Source organism: Salmo salar, chromosome ssa10 (assembly GCF_905237065.1).
Source record: "Salmo salar chromosome ssa10, Ssal_v3.1, whole genome shotgun sequence".
NCBI lineage: Eukaryota > Metazoa > Chordata > Actinopteri > Salmoniformes > Salmonidae > Salmo > Salmo salar.
Genome location: NC_059451.1, coordinates 77,764,104 through 77,783,785, shown reverse-complemented (window position 1 = coordinate 77,783,785; position 19,682 = coordinate 77,764,104). Strand labels below are relative to the sequence as shown.

General features: G+C 43.5%; 1 protein-coding gene across 2 annotated transcripts in view; it reads right to left on the bottom strand.

Annotated features, from left to right (window-relative positions):
• Positions 1–13,104: 13,104 nt before the first annotated feature.
• wasla (WASP like actin nucleation promoting factor a) overlaps positions 13,105–19,682 on the bottom strand; it is a 29,789-nt gene continuing 23,211 nt past the window's right edge. For both annotated transcript variants that reach the window (XM_014124582.2, XM_014124584.1), the window contains 4 exons: positions 16,787–16,940; positions 15,439–16,010; positions 15,258–15,366; positions 13,105–15,002 (listed from right to left, as the gene is read on the bottom strand). In XM_014124582.2, the coding sequence (XP_013980057.1) occupies positions 14,944–15,002; positions 15,258–15,366; positions 15,439–16,010; positions 16,787–16,940 (894 nt within the window). In that variant the 3' untranslated portion in view covers positions 13,105–14,943. The remainder of the gene's footprint in view (positions 15,003–15,257; positions 15,367–15,438; positions 16,011–16,786; positions 16,941–19,682) is intronic.

Sequence of the window (19,682 nt, the reverse complement as noted above, 5' to 3'; positions counted from 1 at the left end):
GATTCATAGGGCTGGAAATGGAGTGAAAGACAAAGTGAGGAATAGCGTTATAGTGTTACTGACAGGTTATGACAGTGACATGTCAGACGCACCACAGGAAGAATTGGAGCAAATGCTTAAAATAAGGTATTGTCACTCTGTACAACTTCACTCAAGCAAAGTAATTCAGTTTAGGGAAGGCATTTGTAAAAGGTTGAACAACTATTGTCATAATTTCAATAAAAATGTGATTTTTCAGTTCTATATTTACCATGTATGTTGCAGGCTAAAGTGGTGGCTACATAAAGCCCTTCCCCTCTAATTAAAGAGACCCTCGCCTTCCCTCTGATCATTCTCACCTCTCTTCCTCAAACTCAATATGACTAGATCTGTTTTCCTGTTTAACTGTGCCGTCAAGGCTACGCCACTGAGCGCAGGGTTATCAACTCTCGTCTTTTGTGTTGGGTGACTTTATTGAAAGGAAAATGTTTTGCTTTGGGTAAGAATTAGCTTCACCGCTTTTCTTTGTTAGTATCCTGTTGTAACTAGCATCACACTGCTAGCTGTGGAGACGTAGCTAGCTTACCTGCAATTCTTGCTATCCTACCAACTAGCTTTTCGACGTGGAAGGGTATAATTACTAGTTGTTACTATGTCTAATTTTGTAATTTTCTACGACAAGCATTTTCTCAATGGAATATGGCAGTCTTAGCAGCCAAATCTAAGCTAGAAATTTAACATAATTATATAAACACTACGTAATTATGCAGTTAAATTAAATCGTAATTATTTTACAAAAATGGTTTAACTGATTGTAAAAATGTATAGAATACAGTTAAGTGCTTATTTGGTACATCCATCTCATCATGCCCATCTAGTGTGGAGGTTGATGGGAGAACAACAACAAAACCAGCTGATATTTCCAATGATTTTGCTGATTTTTTTTACAAATTTAAATGTATTTACTGAGCAATAGTGTAAACACCCATTCATCCAAACAAGCCATTGTCCAATGGATTGATGATCATATTATGAGCAAAAAAAACCCATATCTTTTAGTCAACAAATGGTGTCAGAGGAGGTGTTAAACCAATTGAAGTCATTACCCAGTGGTGAATCTACAGGTTATGATCTTATGGACATTTTTTTTTACTTTGCTATGCTGCTCCCCAGATTGCAGCTCCATTGAAATACATATTCAATGGAGCTGCAAGCAGTGTCACAGGACAGCCCAAAAAATGGTCAGAGACTCCAGTCACCCAAGTCAGACTGTTTTCTCTGCTACCGCACGGCAAGCGGTACCGGAGCGTCAAGTCTAGGACCAAAAGGCTCATTAACAGCTTCTACCCCCAAGCCATAAGACTGCGGAACAATTAATCAAATGGCCACCGGACTATTTACATTGACACTCCCCCCTCCATTTGTTTTGTACACTGCTGCTACTCGCTGTTTATCTATGCATAGACACTTCACCCCCTACCTACATGTACAAATTACCTCGACTACCCTGTACCCCCGCACATTGACTTGGTACCGGTGTACCCCTGTATATAGCCTCGTTATTGTTATTTTATTGTGTTACATTTGATACATTTTTATTTTAGTTTGGTAAATATTTTCTTAACTCTTCTTGAACTGCACTGTTGGTTAAGGGATTGTCAGCAAACATTTTGCTGTAAGGTCTACACTTGTTGTATTCGGCGTATGTGACATAGTTTGATTAGATGTTTTAATTGTTCACTGGAAAAGGGGACATTTCCAAAAGTATGGAAGCATGCTAAACTTTGTCCAATCCTGAAAGACAGCAAAGAACCCATTATTCCTGCCAATAGTCAACCAGTTAGTCTACTCCCTTCACTCAGTATGATATTCAGGGTATAGTGAGTAGACAAATAGGGGGGTATATGGAAAATAATGATCTGAGCACAGCCAATCAGCATGCTTATCACAAAAACCATTCTACTACCACTGCATTGGTTGACATGACTGACCAGTGGCTCAATGCTATGGATAATGGGTGTACTATTTTTTTTATTTTAGTGCAGCATTTGATTTACTGGATCATGACAAAACTATTGCATTATGGGTTTAAGGAGGCAGCATTGAATTGGGTACAGTCATATCTAACTGACAAGAAACAGTCCACTTATATCAATGGGTAATTTTCTTCCACTCATGCTTTAAACTGTGGAATACAGCAGGGCAGCTACCTTGGGCCACTTATTTACTTAATATATACCAACTTAATTGAAACTCAAGCTACTATATTTGCAGATACTACTACAATGTATACAGCAAGACAATCAGTTAAACAGGTTTAAAAAAAAAATGTAACCTTTATTTAACTAGGCAATACATAAATCTGGAAAATATCAGGGAGTTGGTTTGCCGGAACAAACTTGTTTTGAACACCAAGAAAACAAAAGGTTATATTGGTCTTCCACCAGGAAAAGGCCAACACAGCATGGGATACAATTAAGTATGGGGAAGTACAAATTGAGGAAGGGGCCAAGAAACTAAAATACTAGGGGTACAGCTGGACAATTGCTTATCATGGTCATCTAAAATAACTATATGTAAAAAATATATATAACTGCATGCATGATCAAAAGGATAGCTAAATATTTATTGGGAAAGATCCTTAAGCAAAACAGCCCAAGCATTAATTGAGAGTCAGGTGAACTAATGTTCTGTGGTCTGAGGAAATGCATCAGCAAGTTAAATTAGGAGGCTGCTGATTGCACAGAACAAAGCAGCAAGGATTGTTTAAAAGGTGGAGATATGGTTCTTCTGTTGTATTCATGCACAATGCTCTTGGTTGGTCATCAATCAACAAGAACTGAAAAAACACATGCTTATTTTATTCACAATGTACAACATTTAAAATGGCCAATCTCCACTCACAACAGTATTAATTTGGTAAGAGACGGCCATTCAGTTAATACTAGGAATAGATAGTGCACCATCTACAGCTGAAGTCGGAAGTTTACATACACTTAGGTTGGAGTCATTCAAACTCGTTTTTCAACCACTCCACAAATGTCTTGTTAACAAACTATAGTTTTGGCAAGTCGGTTAGGACATCTACTTTGTGCATGACACAAGTAATTTTTCCAACAATTGTTTACAGACAGATTATTTCACTTATAATTCACTATATCACAATTCCAGTGGGTCAGAAGTTTACATACACTAAGTTGACTGTGCCTTTAAACAGCTTGGAAAATTCCAGAAAATGTCATGGCTTAAGAAGCTTCTGATAGGCTAATTGAGATCATTTGAGTCAATTGGAGGTGTACCTGTGGATGTATTTCAAGGCCTACCTTCAAACTCAGTGCCTCTGCTTGACAAAAGAAATCAGCCAAGACCTCAGAAAACAAAAATGGTAGACCTCCACAAGTCTGGTTCATCCTTGGGAGCAATTTCCAAACACCTGAAGGTACCACGTTCATCTGTACAAACAATAGTACGTAGGTATAAACACCATGGGACCACGCCGCCGTCATACCGCTCAGGAAGGAGACGCGTTCTGTCTCCTAGAGATTAACGTACTTTGGTGCGAAAAGTGCAAATCGATCCCAGAACAGCAGCAAAGGACCTTGTGAAGATGCTGGAGGAAACAGGTACAAAAGTATCTATATCCACAGTAAAACAAGTCCTATATCGACATAGCCTGAAAGGCCGTTCAGCAAGGAAGAAGCCACTTCTCCAAAACCGCCATTAAAAAGGCCAGACTACGGTTTGAAACTGCACATGGGGACAAAGATTGTACTTTTTGGAGAAATATCCTCTGGTCTGATGAAACAAAAATAGAACTGTTTGGTCATAAGGACCATCGTTATGTTTGGAGGAAAAAGGGGGAGGCTTGCAAGCCGAAGAACACCATCCCAACCGTGAAGCACAGGGGTGGCAGCATCATATTGTGGAGGTGCTTTGCTGCAGGAGGGACTGGTGCACTTCACAAAATAGATGGCATCATGAGGCAGGAAAATTATGTGGATATATTGAAGCAACATCAGTCAGGAAGTTAAAGCTTGGTCACAAATGGGTCTCCAAATGGACAATGACCCCAAGCATACTTCCAAAGTTGTGGCAAAACGGCTTAAGGACAACAAAGTCATGGTATTGGAGTGGCCATCACAAAGCCCTGACCTCTATCCCATAGAAAATTTGGAGACAGAACTGAAAAAGCGTGTGCGAGCAAGGAGGCCTACAAACCTAACTCAGTTACACCAGCTCTGTCAGGAGGAATGGGCCAAAATTCACCCAAAATATTGTGGGAAGCTTGTGGAATGCTACCCGAAATGTTTGACCCAAGTTAAACCATTTAAAGGCAATGCTACCAAATACTAATTGAGTGTATGTATGTAAACTTCTGACCCACTGGGAATGTGATGAAAGAAATAAAAGCTGAAATAAATATTCTCTCTACTATTATTCTGACATTTCATTTTTAAAATAAAGTGCTGATCCTAACTGACCTAAAACAGGGAATGTTTTACACGGATTAAATGTCAGGAATTGTGAAAAACCGAGTTTAAATATAATTGGCTAAGGTGTATGTAAACTTCCAAATTCAACTGTATAGTCATTATATTCTTTCAAATATTTACATTTCGTATTCTAATGTTTTAACACCTCCATAAACAAAACCAAATGACATTGGCACTAAGGGGGGTCCAATGAGGCCAGGCCTTTCTAGCTGAATGGATTTATTAGACTGGTGGCTATTGGTACTCCTCAAGGCCCAGTTATTCTACTGTTAAATATGCATGCTTTCAGAATGAAATGCTCAAAGTTTTTCTATTTTATGATATTTGTCTGAAAGTACAGCTAGAGTGTAAAATACACACATTTAGGGACAGGTGGGTTCAAGGTTTTTTATTGAAATTAAGATATTTAAATTACAAAACGATTAGATGACCATCCTGGTGGTTCTAGTGTTAAAGGATAAGCGTCTCCAGACACAACTGTACTAACTAGCTAGGTTACTAGCCTAAGTGGCGAACGCTAGTTACGTTTCACTTTGTTCTCAGGGGGAGCCATGAAACCCATGTGGCACCGAGCAAGGACCTGGCTCTGCCTAAGCACCGGCACACCTGTGTCTATGCGGGCGATCATATCGAGCAAGGGCACGCAGTCCTTGTGTGTCATCTGCCTGGGTCTCGAACACGCAGTATCAGCATTCGACGACCCCTGGTCATGCATCCATTGTGGGGTTGTTGCTGCTAACACTCTCCACTGGAGTGCGCAGAACAACCCAATATAGTTCGTCTCCCACTCTTAACTCGAGCCGGGAAACTGCCTCGCAGACCCAGCCCTCATGGGACATCATAGAGGGCTACCCCAAGAACCTTCACCCACTTTTACAGTGCTTGGCCCTGGAGGACATGGAGGAGCTGGGCCTTGACAAGCCACCAGTGGTCACTGGCCAACCACCTCAACCCCAGTGCCTCGTCAATGAAATGCACTTCTGTCCCTGGTAAGACGGACCGCTTATTCACGTCTACCAAAAAGGTCTACGTGTCTGCTGCATGTTCTGTACTGGCATTGAACGTTACGTCCCTACTACTGGTTTACCAGGCCGATTTGATGCTAGAGATGCATAATCTCCTAGCTATCGGCAAGCCTAATACAGACTTTTGAGATGAGACCGAGCCTAACCCAGACCTCAACCTCCGAGCATCCAGGGCCATTCCATGAGCCTTGCAGTGGTAGGGGAGAGAGATTTGTGGCTCAACCTGATGGACAAAGAGAAATCAGATTTCCTTGATGCTCCTGTCGAGCTGAAGGAACTGTCTGGGTCGGCTGTTGCCGCCATGCGGCAGAAGTAAGAACTTCGAAAGAGGAGGGCAAAGCCTTCCATTTCCGTCTACCTTGTAGACCCAGGAATTGTGGGTAACTGGCCTACAACTTCACCAGCCAAGGCTTCGTGTCAGAGGGAGGGCAATTTGCTGGCACCAGGACTTTCCGCTGGAAAGCCCCCAGTGATGGCGCGGGCATTGACCTCACAGTTCGGATCCCCAAACTGGGGCCAACAGTGGGGAAAATGGTCCTTCGCTGCAGCCACATTGAGGTTGATTCCCTTGCAGGCAACAGTTCACCCCATGTTCTGGCCTGCCACCTCTCGGATGGAACACAGCCCCACTCCCCTGTGCTATTAAGATCTTTCCCTTTGTGCAGCAACCCATTTTCATGGGTTTACTCTCAAGGAAGATGGAGGGAATCCATTCTATGCGATTGCCCTCCGTGCCACTGCTCTCCCTCCAGCTCTTGTTCAAGCAGCTGGGGCAGCAAGACACATTTTCACTACCAAGCACTGTCCCCATATTCCAGTGTGTCAACCCTGTCATTTTCAATAAAAAAGCCTGTATCCAGACGTCATGCCAAGGACACAGAACAAAAATACAATTTGGGCTAGCGCTAGCTCCCCAAACATTCAGCCTTCATAGACGATTACCTGCTTTGCTCCCCATTCCAGGAACAAGTGGTACAAGACACAACTTCCTTTGTAACCCGAGCTAGGGTTCAAGATCAGAAAAAGAGCTGTTTGGTGCCAACACAGAATAGAATACCTAGGCTTAATGGGGTATTCTCTCTCTTATCAGGCCACAATCTCCGACAGTGACTCTCCCTGCTCCACAGGTGTGATCAAACACGTTCAAGATGTGCCTCCGAGTGCTGGGGTTGATGGCGTCCACCATCTCAGGAAGTACCTCTCGGCCTACTGCGGATGAGAGACTTCCAGTGCTGGGTGTTTGCCCAACGTCTGTGTACACAGCCTCACCTGAATCTCCAGATCTCAATCTCCCTTGATATTCGTTCTTGGTACTCCCTTAAAGGTTGCGGCAATGAGGAAAGTGGTGACGATAGACGTGTCAATCATGGGCTGGGGCACAGTTCATGAAGGAAATGCAATAAAACGGAGTACGGACCACACAACTCTGCATTGCTAAAAAATTACCTTGAATTGCTGACAGTGCTTCTTTCACTGAAACACTTTCTATCCTTCTTTCGGAATTGTCACGTCTTGATAAGAACAAACAATACAACTGTAGTGGTGTACATCAACTGCCAGAGTGTCACTTCCACAGAATATCTTGACAGTGTGTGTGTGTGTGTAACAGAGCACACCTACTGTCCCTACGTGTGACTCATGTCCCAGATGTACTGAACGTAGGAGCAGCCTTATCGTCTAGAGAGAATCCCCATCAATGGGACAGGAGACTCTTTCCAAATCAATCAAGCAATCAAATGCATTTATAAAGCCCTTTTTACATCAGCAGACGTCACAAAGCGCTATACAGAAACACAGCCAAAAACTCACATCCAAACAGCAAGCAAAGCAGATGTAGAAGCACGGTGGCTAGGAAAAACTCCATAGAAAAGAACCTAGGAAGAAACCTAGAGAGGAACCAGGCTCTGGAGGGGTGGCCAGACCTCTTCTGGCTGTGCCGGGTGTAGATAAGAGTATATGGCCATTAAGGCCAGATTGTAGTGGTGGAACAATCTGGAAGAGATCATTTCGCATCGCAAGAAAACGTGCACTGCCCATTGTTCTTTGCTAGCAGGAGACACACCACTGGGGGTGGATGAGCTGGCAGACCATTGGCCAAGGGTTTTGCTTACACTTTTCCTCCCCTAAGGTTCCTGCAGGACCTTTTGGACAGAGGGAAGGCTTTCACCAATGTTAGCGTCTATCTAACTACTAACTTGGCCTGTCATATAGGCTTGGACAAGAACACGGTGGGAAAACTGGATATTTGCAATGAGGCTTGTTGGTCATCCCCTCATACTTTTATGAGGTTCTACCGACTAGACATCACTGCACCTTCATTGGAGCATATTGTCCTCAGTGTCGGGGTCTCTAAGGGTTGATACGTTGGGACTACCGTGTTTCGGAGAGTATGTGCAATACGGGAGTTGGCCCTATCCCACTGTGATGTCGAAGAAAAAAAACGGGGAAAAAAACGTAACGGTCACTTGCGTAACCCTGGTTCTCTGATATTAGTAGTAAGACATCTCACCACATTACCCTACTCGCAAGAGTGTGAGGAAGTTCAGCGTGCTCGAGAATGATCAGAGGGCAGGCGAGTGGCTCTTTAGTACGAAGGGGCTCCTCATTTACAAGTCGACGTATATGAATGGTTATTCAAGCTATTTAGGAGATTCTGGTGAATCCCACTGTATGATGTCAGAAAATATCAGAGTACCGGGGTTACGCAAAAATAACAAGTTACCTAGAAGTAAAGTCAAATAAAATAGTATGTCACTTGCTTTTTAAACATGTGTCGACTAACAGTGAAATACTTACTTTCGGACCTTCCCAAAAACACAGAGAAGATAAATAATAAAAACAGAAAAAAATAACAACAAGAAGAATAAATACACAATGAGTAACAACTTGGCTATATACACAGGGTACCAGTACCAAGTCATGTGCAGGGGTATGAGGTAAGAGAGATACTGTACATATACACTAGGTAGGGATAAAGTGACGAGGCAACAGGATAGATAAACAGTAACGTATGTGATGAGTCAAAACAGAGTAAAAAAAAGGGTAAATGCAGATGGTTGGTATTGGTTAACGATTTAACTAAGACTAACTATTTATCAGTCTTACGGCTTGGGTTCAGGGTCCTGTTGGTTCGGTACTTGGTGCATCGGTACTGCTTGCCGTGTGGTAGCAAAGACAGCTGGAGTATTTTACAATTTTTAGGGCCTTCCTCTGACACCGCCAGGTATAGAGGTCCTGGATGGCAGGGGGCTCGGCCCCAGTGATGTACCCACTGTAGCCCCTTGTAGTCGGATGTCAGGGAGTACAGGAGGGGACTAAGCACGCACCCCTGAGGTGCCCCCGGGTTGAGGTTCAGTGTAGCAGGTGTGTTGTTGCCTACCCTCACCACCTGGGGGCGGCCCGTCATGAAGTCCAGGATCCAGTTGCAGAGGAAGGTGTTCGATCCCAGGATCCTTAGTTTAGTGATGAGCTTGGAGGGCACTATGGTGTTGAACACGGAGTTGGAATCAATGAACAACATTCTCACGTAGGTGTTCCTTTTGTCCAGAGGCGAAAGGGCAGTGTGGAGCGCAATAGAGATTGCGTCATCTGTCGATCTGTGGTGCGGTATGCAAATTGGAGTGGGTCCAGGGTGCATGGGATGATGGTCTTGATGTGAGCCATGACCAGTCTTTCAAAGCATTTCATGAATACAGATGTGAATGTTACAGGGCGAAAGTATTTCAGACAGGTTACCTTGGCGTTCATGGGCACAGGGAGGGACTATGGTGGTCCGCTTGAAACATGTAGGTACTGTGTTAGTGAAGACGGTTGCCAGCTGGTCAGCACAAGCTGCCAGAACAGCTTCAATACGCCTTGGCAGAGATTTTACAAGTGTCTGCATTCCCTCATTTGGTGTTTTGTTGGTGGTTGAAAATGCTGTCTCAGGCGCCGCTCCAGAATCTCCCATAAGAGTTCAATTAGGTTTAGATCTGGTGACTGACACACACACACACACTTTAAACCACCTATGCTCCTTTGCAACCTTGTCTCAAAGCATTTCATATTATTCTGTACGTAAACCCGAGACACACCATTTAGTACGATACTGTATGTTGTTTCATATGGCATGCATTAATTTGTTGATGTCCATCCTCCATTTCGTATGATCTGTTACGAATTACAATTTGTATGATGTTACAAATTGCAATTCATACAATATGTTAAATATTTGCAAAATGTACAATGTTACAAATTCCAATTTGTTTTGGCTAACGTTAGTAAGGCATGGGGTTAAGGTTAGAGATAGGGGTTAGCATACACGCTAAGAGGGGTTAGCATACATGCCAAGTAGATGCAAGTAGGTGAAAAGTTGGTGCAAAGTTGGCCGTGATGAGATTGGAACATGGAAACTTTGTATATTTGTTTAGATTATATATACACAATCGTTGAAAAGTTTGGGGTCACTTAGAAATGTCCTTGTTTTTTAAATAAAAGCACATTTTGTCCATTAAAATAACATCAAATTGATCAGAAATACAGTTTAGACAATGTTAATGTTGTATATGACTATTGTAGCTGGAAACGGCTTATTTATGGAATATCTACATAGGCGTACAGAGGCCCATTATCAGCAACCATCACTCCTGTGTTCCAATGGCACGTTGTGTTAGCTAATCCAAGTTTATCATTTTAAAAGGCTAACTCATCATTAGAAAACCCTTTTGCAATTATGTTAGCACAGCTGAAAACTGTTGTCCTGATTAAAGAAGCAATAAAACTGGCCTTCTTTAGACTAGTTGAGTATCTGGAGCATCAGCATTTGTGGGTTCGATTACAGGCTCAAAATGGCCCGAAACAAACGCCTTTCTTCTGAAATATGAAGGCAATTCCATGCGAGAAATTGCCAAGACACTGAAGATCTTGTACAGTGCTGTGTACTACTCCCTTCACAGAACAGCTTTATTAAATAGTACCCGCAAAACACCAGTCTCAACATCAACATTGAAGAGCTGAATCCGGGATGCTGGCCTTCTAGGCAGAGTTGCAATGAAAATGCCATATGTCAGACTGGCCAATAAAAATAAAAGATTAAGATGGGCAAAAGAACACAGACACTGGACAGAGGAAATCCGCCTAGAAGGCCAGCATCCCAGAGTTGCCTCTTCACTGTTGACGTTGAGACTGGTGTTTTGCGGGTACTATTTAATGTTTTGAATGGTCATCCAACTCAGAATTGAAAGTCAGGAATTCTGGCTTCTTTTTAGAGCTCGACCTGAAAATCACTGACGTCATCATGATTCGACCTTGTTTTTTCAGAGTTCCCAGTTGTCTTGAAAGCAACATAAATCCAGAGAATGCCAGACTTTGATGACAAAATTTGCTCACCAAGGACCCCCGCATCACCTTTCTGTTCAAGTGAGCACAGCACAACAAGGTGAGTCCAAAAATGTCTTGTATGCTGCTGCATTAATGATGTAATATGCCAGGGAGATATGTATACTGTAGCTAAGAAAGTAATACTAAGTGTATGTTGTGTAGTAAGCTGCTAGTAGCCCATGCGCCTCACCCTAATAATTTGGTCCCTTTTCTGCTCTTAATTTCACCGACGGATTGCCTCCTTTCCCGCTCGTCGTCCCCTTATGCTTTAGTTTGTACATCTTAAATTGTCAGTAGAAACCCCATTTGTTTAAGCAAGTCAGATATTTTTTAAAGGCAGTAAATGAAGCTGAATGAACTGACAACAGACAAGGCTCCGCTGATAACCAGGTGTAGCAGAGATAAGGTGTTGGGACAGCTTTATGTCGGCCCTTAATTGCACCATTATAGTACAATTAAAGTATTGTTTAGTGTTGTGGATTTGCTGGCATGCATCTAAAACATATTTTTTTGTCCCACCAAGATTTACGTGCTAAAATCGCCACTGCATGTAAGTCGTTTGAATGGGGGCATCACTACCAGAGCTAGCCAGGGATGAGCTCCGAGCATAGGCATGCAGGCAGCCCATGGCCCTTACTGCCAGTGCACCCATCAGCTACGTCATCAGCTCCCACCTCAGAGGTAACTGGTTTGGATTTTGAATGTAAATCGATATTTCAGAGACATGTTGTCTGTGATATTTAAAGGATATGTGTGTCTGGTAGCCTGGTCCCAGATCTGCCGTCTTGCCAACTCCTATAGTCATTGTTATACCAAACATGTTTGACAATGATCAAAAGAGTTGGCAAGATGGGACTAAGATAAGGGAACAGGCCATTTATCTGTTTGTATTATGTTTCTCAAGGTGAATGTGTTGAGGTCATTATGAGAAGCCTAGTGTATCCTCGTTATGTCCCCTCTGGATGAGTTCTACGAGGGGCCCATTCCCATCAAGGAGGTTACCTTTTGCTCACCTCAAAGACAACATCAAGGAGCAGTTCCTGGCAGAGACGTGCCAAGTTTGGAGAGGTGGAGGAGATCTTCACCAGCACCAGGAAGGCTAAGGACATGGTCAAACACCTGCACAACATCTCATGGGCAACATTGTTCACACTCAGCTGGATATCAAAAGGTAAGACTTGGCTTTATGCCTGTTTGGTTTGAGTGTTGGGGAAAAAAAACTTGTGATTAATATTGAAGCACAGAGGAGTTTTATGGAGACATGAGAAATTGTACTCAATATTCCGGGCCTTTGTCAGGGAGGTGGGCCTGGGTCAGAGAGGTGAACAAGAACCCGATGGTCACCCTGACAAAGCTCCAGAGTTCCTCTGTGGAGATGGGAGAACCTTCCAGAGGGACAACCATCACTGCAGCACTCCACCAATCAGGCCTTTATGGTAGAGTGGCCAGACAGAAGCCACTCCTCAGTAAAAGGCACATGACAGCATGCTTGAAGTTTGCCAAAAGGCACCTAAAGGACTCAAATAAAACCAAGAGCGAACTCTTTTGCCTGAATGCCAAGCTTCACGTTTGGAGGAAACCTGGCACCATCCCTACGTTGAAGCATGACGGTGGCAGCATCATGCTGTGGGGATGATATTCAGCGGCAAGGACTGGAAGACCAGTCAGGATCGCGGGAAAGATGAATGGAGCAAAGTACAGAGAGATCCTTGATGAAAACCTGCTCCAGAGCACTCAGCACCTCAGACTAGGGAAAAGGATCACATCCAACAGGACAACGACCCTAAGCACACAGCCAAGACAACGCAGGAGTGGCTTCGGAACAAGTCTCTGAATCTCCTTGAGTGGCCCAGCCAGAGCCCGGACTTGAACAAGATCAAACATCTCTGGAGAGACCTGAAAATAGCTGTGCAGCGACACTCCTCATCCAACCTGAGAGGACCTGCAGACAAGAATGGGAGAAACTCCCCAAATACAGTGTGCCAAGCTTGTAGCATCATACCCAAGAAGACTCGAGGCTGTAATCACTGCCAAAGGTGCTTCAGCAAAGTACTAAAGGGTCTGAATACTTATGTAAATGTGATTTAAGTTTTTTTTTTAAAGAAACCTGTTTTTGCTTTGTCATTATGGGGTATTGTGTGTTGATTGAGGGACAAAAATAATTTGATCCATTTTAGAATAAGGCTGTTAACAAAATGTGGAAAAAGTCAAGGGGTCTGAATACTTTCCGAATGCACGAGACTGAGAAAAACGAAGTATACAATTTATTTCCATCTCTTTTCCCAACCCATTTGAAGGCTTCTAAAACGCAGCAATCACCTTGGTGGAGGATGAGCTTCATTACCATCTCAAAAGTTTTCAGGAGAGTCAAACCAAAACCTTGTAGTCGCTTCGTGGAAATGCCCATTTTGGTTCAGTATTAACTTTTGTATGGAGGTATTTAGAGATTCATCCCATAAAAGTAATGACTTGTAAAAACAAAAACGGGAAGATATTTCTAGATTGGCTGGTGCATATGAACACTGACCTGAAAAAAATATTATTTTCATTTCAGCAGGAAGGAGAGAATAATACGTTTGGGAATCGTACCAGGTACACTAAGTAACAGAAAAGAAACAAGCGCAGCACAAAACCTAAATGATTCCTATGAGCCTGTGTGTGTGATTCTGTATTAGTTATAATTTTTTGTAGTGAAATGTAATGCGGGACACTTTCATAGTGTCAATCATAAGTGGATTACAATAAAAGTTCCTTGACGCAGAAGCTGCTTTAAGAGCTTCCGTGAGTCAATGACTGGCAAAAAGCTCACTGATTCTACCCATGGGAATCTTTGTTTTCCCCGTCACTGAATAAGCACATCGTTGGAACACAACTATGACACTGCACTGTTATTCTTATAATAAATTCAATTTTGAAATTGTGCAAAGAGAACAGCAGTGAACATACTAGCATTGAAAACATTTGAGTCAATTGTGGCTTACAATTCTAATAAGTGGACTCCATATGAAAAAATAACTTTGCTAAACTTGGATCTCTTTAAGAAAATCAAAAGGTACAAAAAAGTAGGGTAGGAAAATAGTGTTATCAACCAACAATAATGAAAAGAGGATCCCGTCCGTTTGTTTCTTATTTCTCCCTTTCTTTACCGACAGGGGAACATACAGTAACATTTAATAGTAACGCACCAGTAAAATATATCCCAACTAAAATTGCACATGGTTAATCTAGCAGATACCGTTCTACTTGAACATGCTGTTATAGAGCATCTTTAGGCTGTCATAAGCATGACATAGCAGCAATGTACAGTATTATCCCATCGGGCTAATTGTTCAGAACGTTGGAGACATAAATGTAACGTAAAGAGCTGATAAGTGTATAAGACTATTCTTGAGGACAGAATCATATCAATATTACAAAATGTGTTTCTATCTGGACGTTCTGTGACATTGCACCATCCTGAACAGATCCCAGGTGTCGTTGGTGGTAATAATACCTTGTATTAGCTGCAAGCAATCTTGCAGCGTAGTGTCATATACAGCGGTAGTCAGCCTAATCATATCAGCTTATTACCATTAACAGTTATGACTTTTCTATTTATTTAACTAGGCAAGTCAGTTAAGAACAAATTCTCATTTACAGTGACGGCCTATCCCGGCCAAACCCTAAAGACGCTGGGTAAATTGTGTGCCGCCCAATGGGAATCCCAATCACGGCCGGTTGTGATACAGCCTGGAATCGAACGAGGGTCTGTAATGATGCCTCAAGCACTGATATGCAATGCCTTAGACCGCTGTGCCACTCGGAAGCCCTTATAACAGATTATATAATTTATGACATGCTTTTAATGGCGTTGTGAGCGTTCTATGACAGAGTTCCAGGAAAGTGTTAACAGAGATACTCTACAGAGGGTATGTGAAAAAAACTTTACAGATTAAATGAACAATGTATTGCACAGATTAATAAAAAGGCAACAATAAATATACACCAAATTCATAGAACATTTACATTACAATTTTAGTCAGGTTTTGGAAGATTTAGGATCAGTTTAGTGTCAGTTGTGCCCAGGTAGAGGGGGAGGAAAGACTTAACTAGTCATCCCATTCGTCGTCATCTTCAAAATCCTCTTCGTCATCATCATCATCTTCATCTAGGAAATGACAAAACAAACTTGTAAACAAAGCATAGAGATGTACATCTTTATTTTGAGGGAAACTGGCAATAACAATTCAGATGAGTACTTAAATTCAGCGTCTTGACAACTGCTCACCAATGCCTGCTCCAATGACTTTATTTGGACGTTAAATTAAAGCCTAGGCATTAGCGTACTCAGATCTCAGGCAAGGTTATTCCTCAAGCGAGTGCTGTTAACTGAATCACTATCACACTGACAGTAGGCACCTACCTGAGGAGTGGATGGCTTTGCTCCTCTTCTGCATTACTTCCATAAGTGCCCCCACTATGCCTGCCGAGGGTGCTGGTGTAGGGGAGCCAGAGTCTGGGCCGTCTGGTACCTGACACACGCGCACACAGTTACAAACATGGAAATGCACACAAACATACACCGGCAAAGATGGTACACTTACAGTTTTGAGCTGGATGCCCTGCCGTATCTGGTCGAGTAGCGCATCGCGCCCCACAGTAATGGCCGGTGACTTGGAGGCCGGTGCCTCCACCTTCTTCAGCTGGGTGCCCCCACGGATCTGCTCCAGCAGGGCCGACTTACCCCCCGAGCCCTGGGGTGAGCGGGACAACAGCACACCACAGTCCAACTCTGGAGGGGGCAGGGGTCCAGGTGGGGGTGGTGGAGGAGGTGGTGGAGGAGGTGGTGGAGGGGCTCCCCCACAACCGGAGGGTGGTGGTGCTGGTGGGGGAGGTGGTGGTGGGGCCTGGGGTGCTGTGTTGGCATGCAAGGGTGGAGGAGGTGGTGGTGGCTGGTGGTGGCCCCCTCTGGTGGGGGGTGGGGGTGGAGGGGGGGCTCCTAGGGCACCAGGCCTGGAGGGTGGGGGTGGGGGAGGGGCCGAGGTGGGGGCCCGAGAGGGTGGAGGTGGCGGGGCACCCCGGCCACCTCGCAATGGCGGTGGTGGGAGGGCTGGGCCCGAGCTGTGGGGTGGGGGTGGGGGAGGTGGGCCTCCCCGAGAGGGAGGGGGTGGTGGGGCTGTGTGGGACAGAGAGGGAAAGAAAGAGAGAGAAATCAGTTAAGGAGTCACAATATTCCATCCAGCAGGGTTCAAATTACTGGGGTGCACAAGAGTACTGCACGGTCCAAATACAAATCACAGTTCTTTCACTTAATAAGCACTGAAAATAAATGCTGTTTCCAATTACAGGTTACCCCCCAAGAGTTAATGTGTCATTCAAACCCTGTCATCCAGATACTCTGTTTCAAATCACTCCAATACACAGCCAAAACAACTCCCAGCACAGCGATGTCGCATTTAACATCCAAAATCAAACAGAGCTAAAAACAAGTCTCCAATCCATGCTTGATTTTCTGAGTCGAGTAGTAGAATACCTGGATCCCCATTAATATTTTTTTTTAATTAGTTCTACTTCTGGCACGTTGAATGTTCAAGAGCTCAGAAATTCACTTCTGGCAACATTTTACATTATAGCCTTTCAACCTCTGTTAATTAAATATTCAGACAAACCACAAGCTAGTTAGCTTTATCCAGTCAAGCATGTCAAAGCTCACAGTCAACACCTGAGGCAGAAACACACCAACCACAACTCTATGGAAACACACAGTCAGTTACCCACCACACCACCTGCGCGGCCCTGGAAAAATACCACATAATTAAGCCCCATCTGGCTTGCACCATCTCATTACCACTGGAGTGCATTCTCAACAAGGAAGTTCATCACATTCACAGTGGGTGGAATCCTTAATACTTGAGATACACGGAACTCAGAGGGTGGTTCTGGTGAGCTCACCTTGCCTACGGAGCTCGTTCTTGACGGCCTCCACCCCTCCTTTCTTTTCGATGAAGTCGTAGATGACCTTGGAGGTCTCCTTGTCTTTGAGTTGAGCCTCTGAGATGCCACACATGTCAAACAGGTTCTTCAGCTCTGGGTCCAGGTTATTCAACTGGGACAGAGAGAGAGAGCCTTGGTCAGGACAATCCAAAAAACAGACACAGGCTAGCATCTGTGGTGTTTTGTAACGGGCTACAACGACACTGTACAACCATGGCAAAAATACAAAAAAATGCAATGCCAATATCATTTAACTCAGAAAACTTAATATTGAGCACACAATAATCAAATGACCTTGTCAATCTAAGTGCTATTCTGCCTTCTGGTGGATTAAAAGGGGAATTGCACCTGGTGGTACACACAACAATAACCCCAAGCACACATCAAACTCCACAAAGAAATGGTACATTGAACACAAAAATCAACATTTTGCAATGGCCATCAGTCTCTGGACTTGAAACCCATTGAAAACCTGTGGTTTGAATTTAAGAAGTTAGGCCACAAGAGCAGACGGAGGATATAAGGGATCTGGAAAAATTCTGTATGGGAGGAATGGTCTAACCCTCCCAACGTGTTCTCCAATTTCATAAAACATTTTAGAAAAAGGCTGTGTCATTATCCTCTCAAGGGGTGGGTGCTAGAGCCCCAATAAACTTGACCCATATCTTTTTTGTATTACTTGTTAAACAAAATCTCTTAGTAATTGTATTAGTATAAAACGTCATTTTTACATTTTTTGGACCATACAATATAGCTCAGTATTTGTATTATTCATTTTATAGTATTTTTTGCTCATCTTTATAAAAGGGTGCCAATAATTACAGACCTGGCTGTGTATTCAGTGTCTGCTAAATGGAATATTTATATTATACATAGTGTACAAAACTGCTGTTTCAATGACAGACTGACCAGGTGAAAGATGACTAGTTAAATCCACTTCAAATCAGTGTAGATGAAGGGCAGGAGACATGCTAAAGAAGGATTTTTAAGCCTCGAGACAATTGAGACATTGTGTACGTGTGCCATTCAGAGATTGAATGGGTAAGACAAAAAGGATTTAAGTGCTTTTGAACGGGGTATGGTAGTAGGTGCCAGGCATACCGGTTTGTGTCTAGAACTGCAACGCTGCTGGGTTTTTCAAGCTCAACAGTTTCCCATATGTATCAAGAATGGTCCGCCACCCAAAGAACATCCAGACAACTTGACACAACTGTGCAAAGCTTTGGAGTCAACATGGGCCAGCATCCCTGTGGAACTCTTTCGACCCCTTGAAGAGTCCATGCCCTGATGAACTGAAGCTGTTCTGAGGGCAAACTAATTGCTCACACCTGCGCCTGCTTGCCAGACAGACAGGTCTTGGCGGGGGAGCTGTGCTTTGATGAACGTTGGGCTTGTAGCCTTTGCAAGTATCCGCATTGTACTCACCATAACGGGGAAAGGTTGTTGTTCGCTGCTGGGTAGGGCAGCCGGCGACGAAGACCGGTAGTAAGTGGGAATTTGGGGAACCAGATAAGATAGCGGGTTTGCTAGAAGTGCGAGCCATCTCCCCAGTGTTTGCAAACAGAGCGTGCTGCGAGTGTAGTGCGCTCCTCTAACCTACGTAATTAATCACACCAAAACCTACGCTGATCAACCTGAATCAGAATTATAGCCTGGTTGTTGTTCCTGTCCAGTTTGTAGCCTATTCAGTGCACCGTGGATTAGCCTGCCACTAGCCACTGCCAGTCTGCCTCCGACCGCCCCAACGGAGGTGCACATGCCCAGACCCCATGAGGGGGTCCCGTAAACTAGGAGAGCTGTTTTTAAATGTTACATTTAAAATGTTCAATGTTGTCTATGCCCTCTTTCATTGGCCTAGTCTTGTTAAATGTTTTTAAATCAGTCAGCATCCACAGCGTGGGTTATGTGGAGCAAACAGAACGGGTATGTTCTATGACTTAACTATCAGGTGTGAGTCTCTGAGCAGTGTGTAGGCTATTATGCCCCTTGGGGTGCAGTGAATTTGCATGTTTGTACAATTGCATTTCATTGGGCTAGGCCCGGTTTACAGTGAAGTAGTACCACCTTGGATGTTCAGTTCTCCCTAACCATATTATCTCAGTGTTTGTAGAATCACTTTTTACCACGTTATTGCACTTAAGCCTGTGTGCCTTACATCTTCTTCGGGTCATTGCAGCACTTCCGATTGGGTTATGGACAGATTATTATATATATATATTGTTAAACATACAACATATTTCCACATGACCTTCCCCATGTACTGTAAAAAATTTAACAATTACCCACCAACAGGTTTCTGTGCCAATGCACCATACAACCAATACCGGCATGGATTGCGTTAACACCACAATAAATAGACAAGCAGAAAACAGATCCTACCCTACCTTGTAGGCTTACCCAGTATCAAAGGCTTGGCAATCTCTGAATGTCATTAAACTTCTGTGTTTTGTAACAGTCTCTTTCCATTTGTCAAATTGCCTCTGCACAGCTTGGATTGCATATGCTACAGTAATATAAAAGGACAATGCACGTCTAATTTATAAATCTGCATCTGGCTTTCGGGGGTCACCGAAACATGGCTACATCTATGGGCTTTGTTTTTCTGTCGTGCGGAAGCCTATATCATAGGCTACGTATTGATAACGCCACAATCAACTGGGCTTGGGCTCATGAAACGTATTCAATATATGGCTTATCAGGCTCAGATAGCATCAGGCTTGCATTTTCATGCAGATCAAAGCTCTATTCAAATCCAAACATTAATATGACTCTTCTGGTTTGGGCGGCCAATATGACTTCTGGTTTGGGCGGGAAATACTGGGTTACCCGGGAGCAAAGTGATTATTCTCGGGAT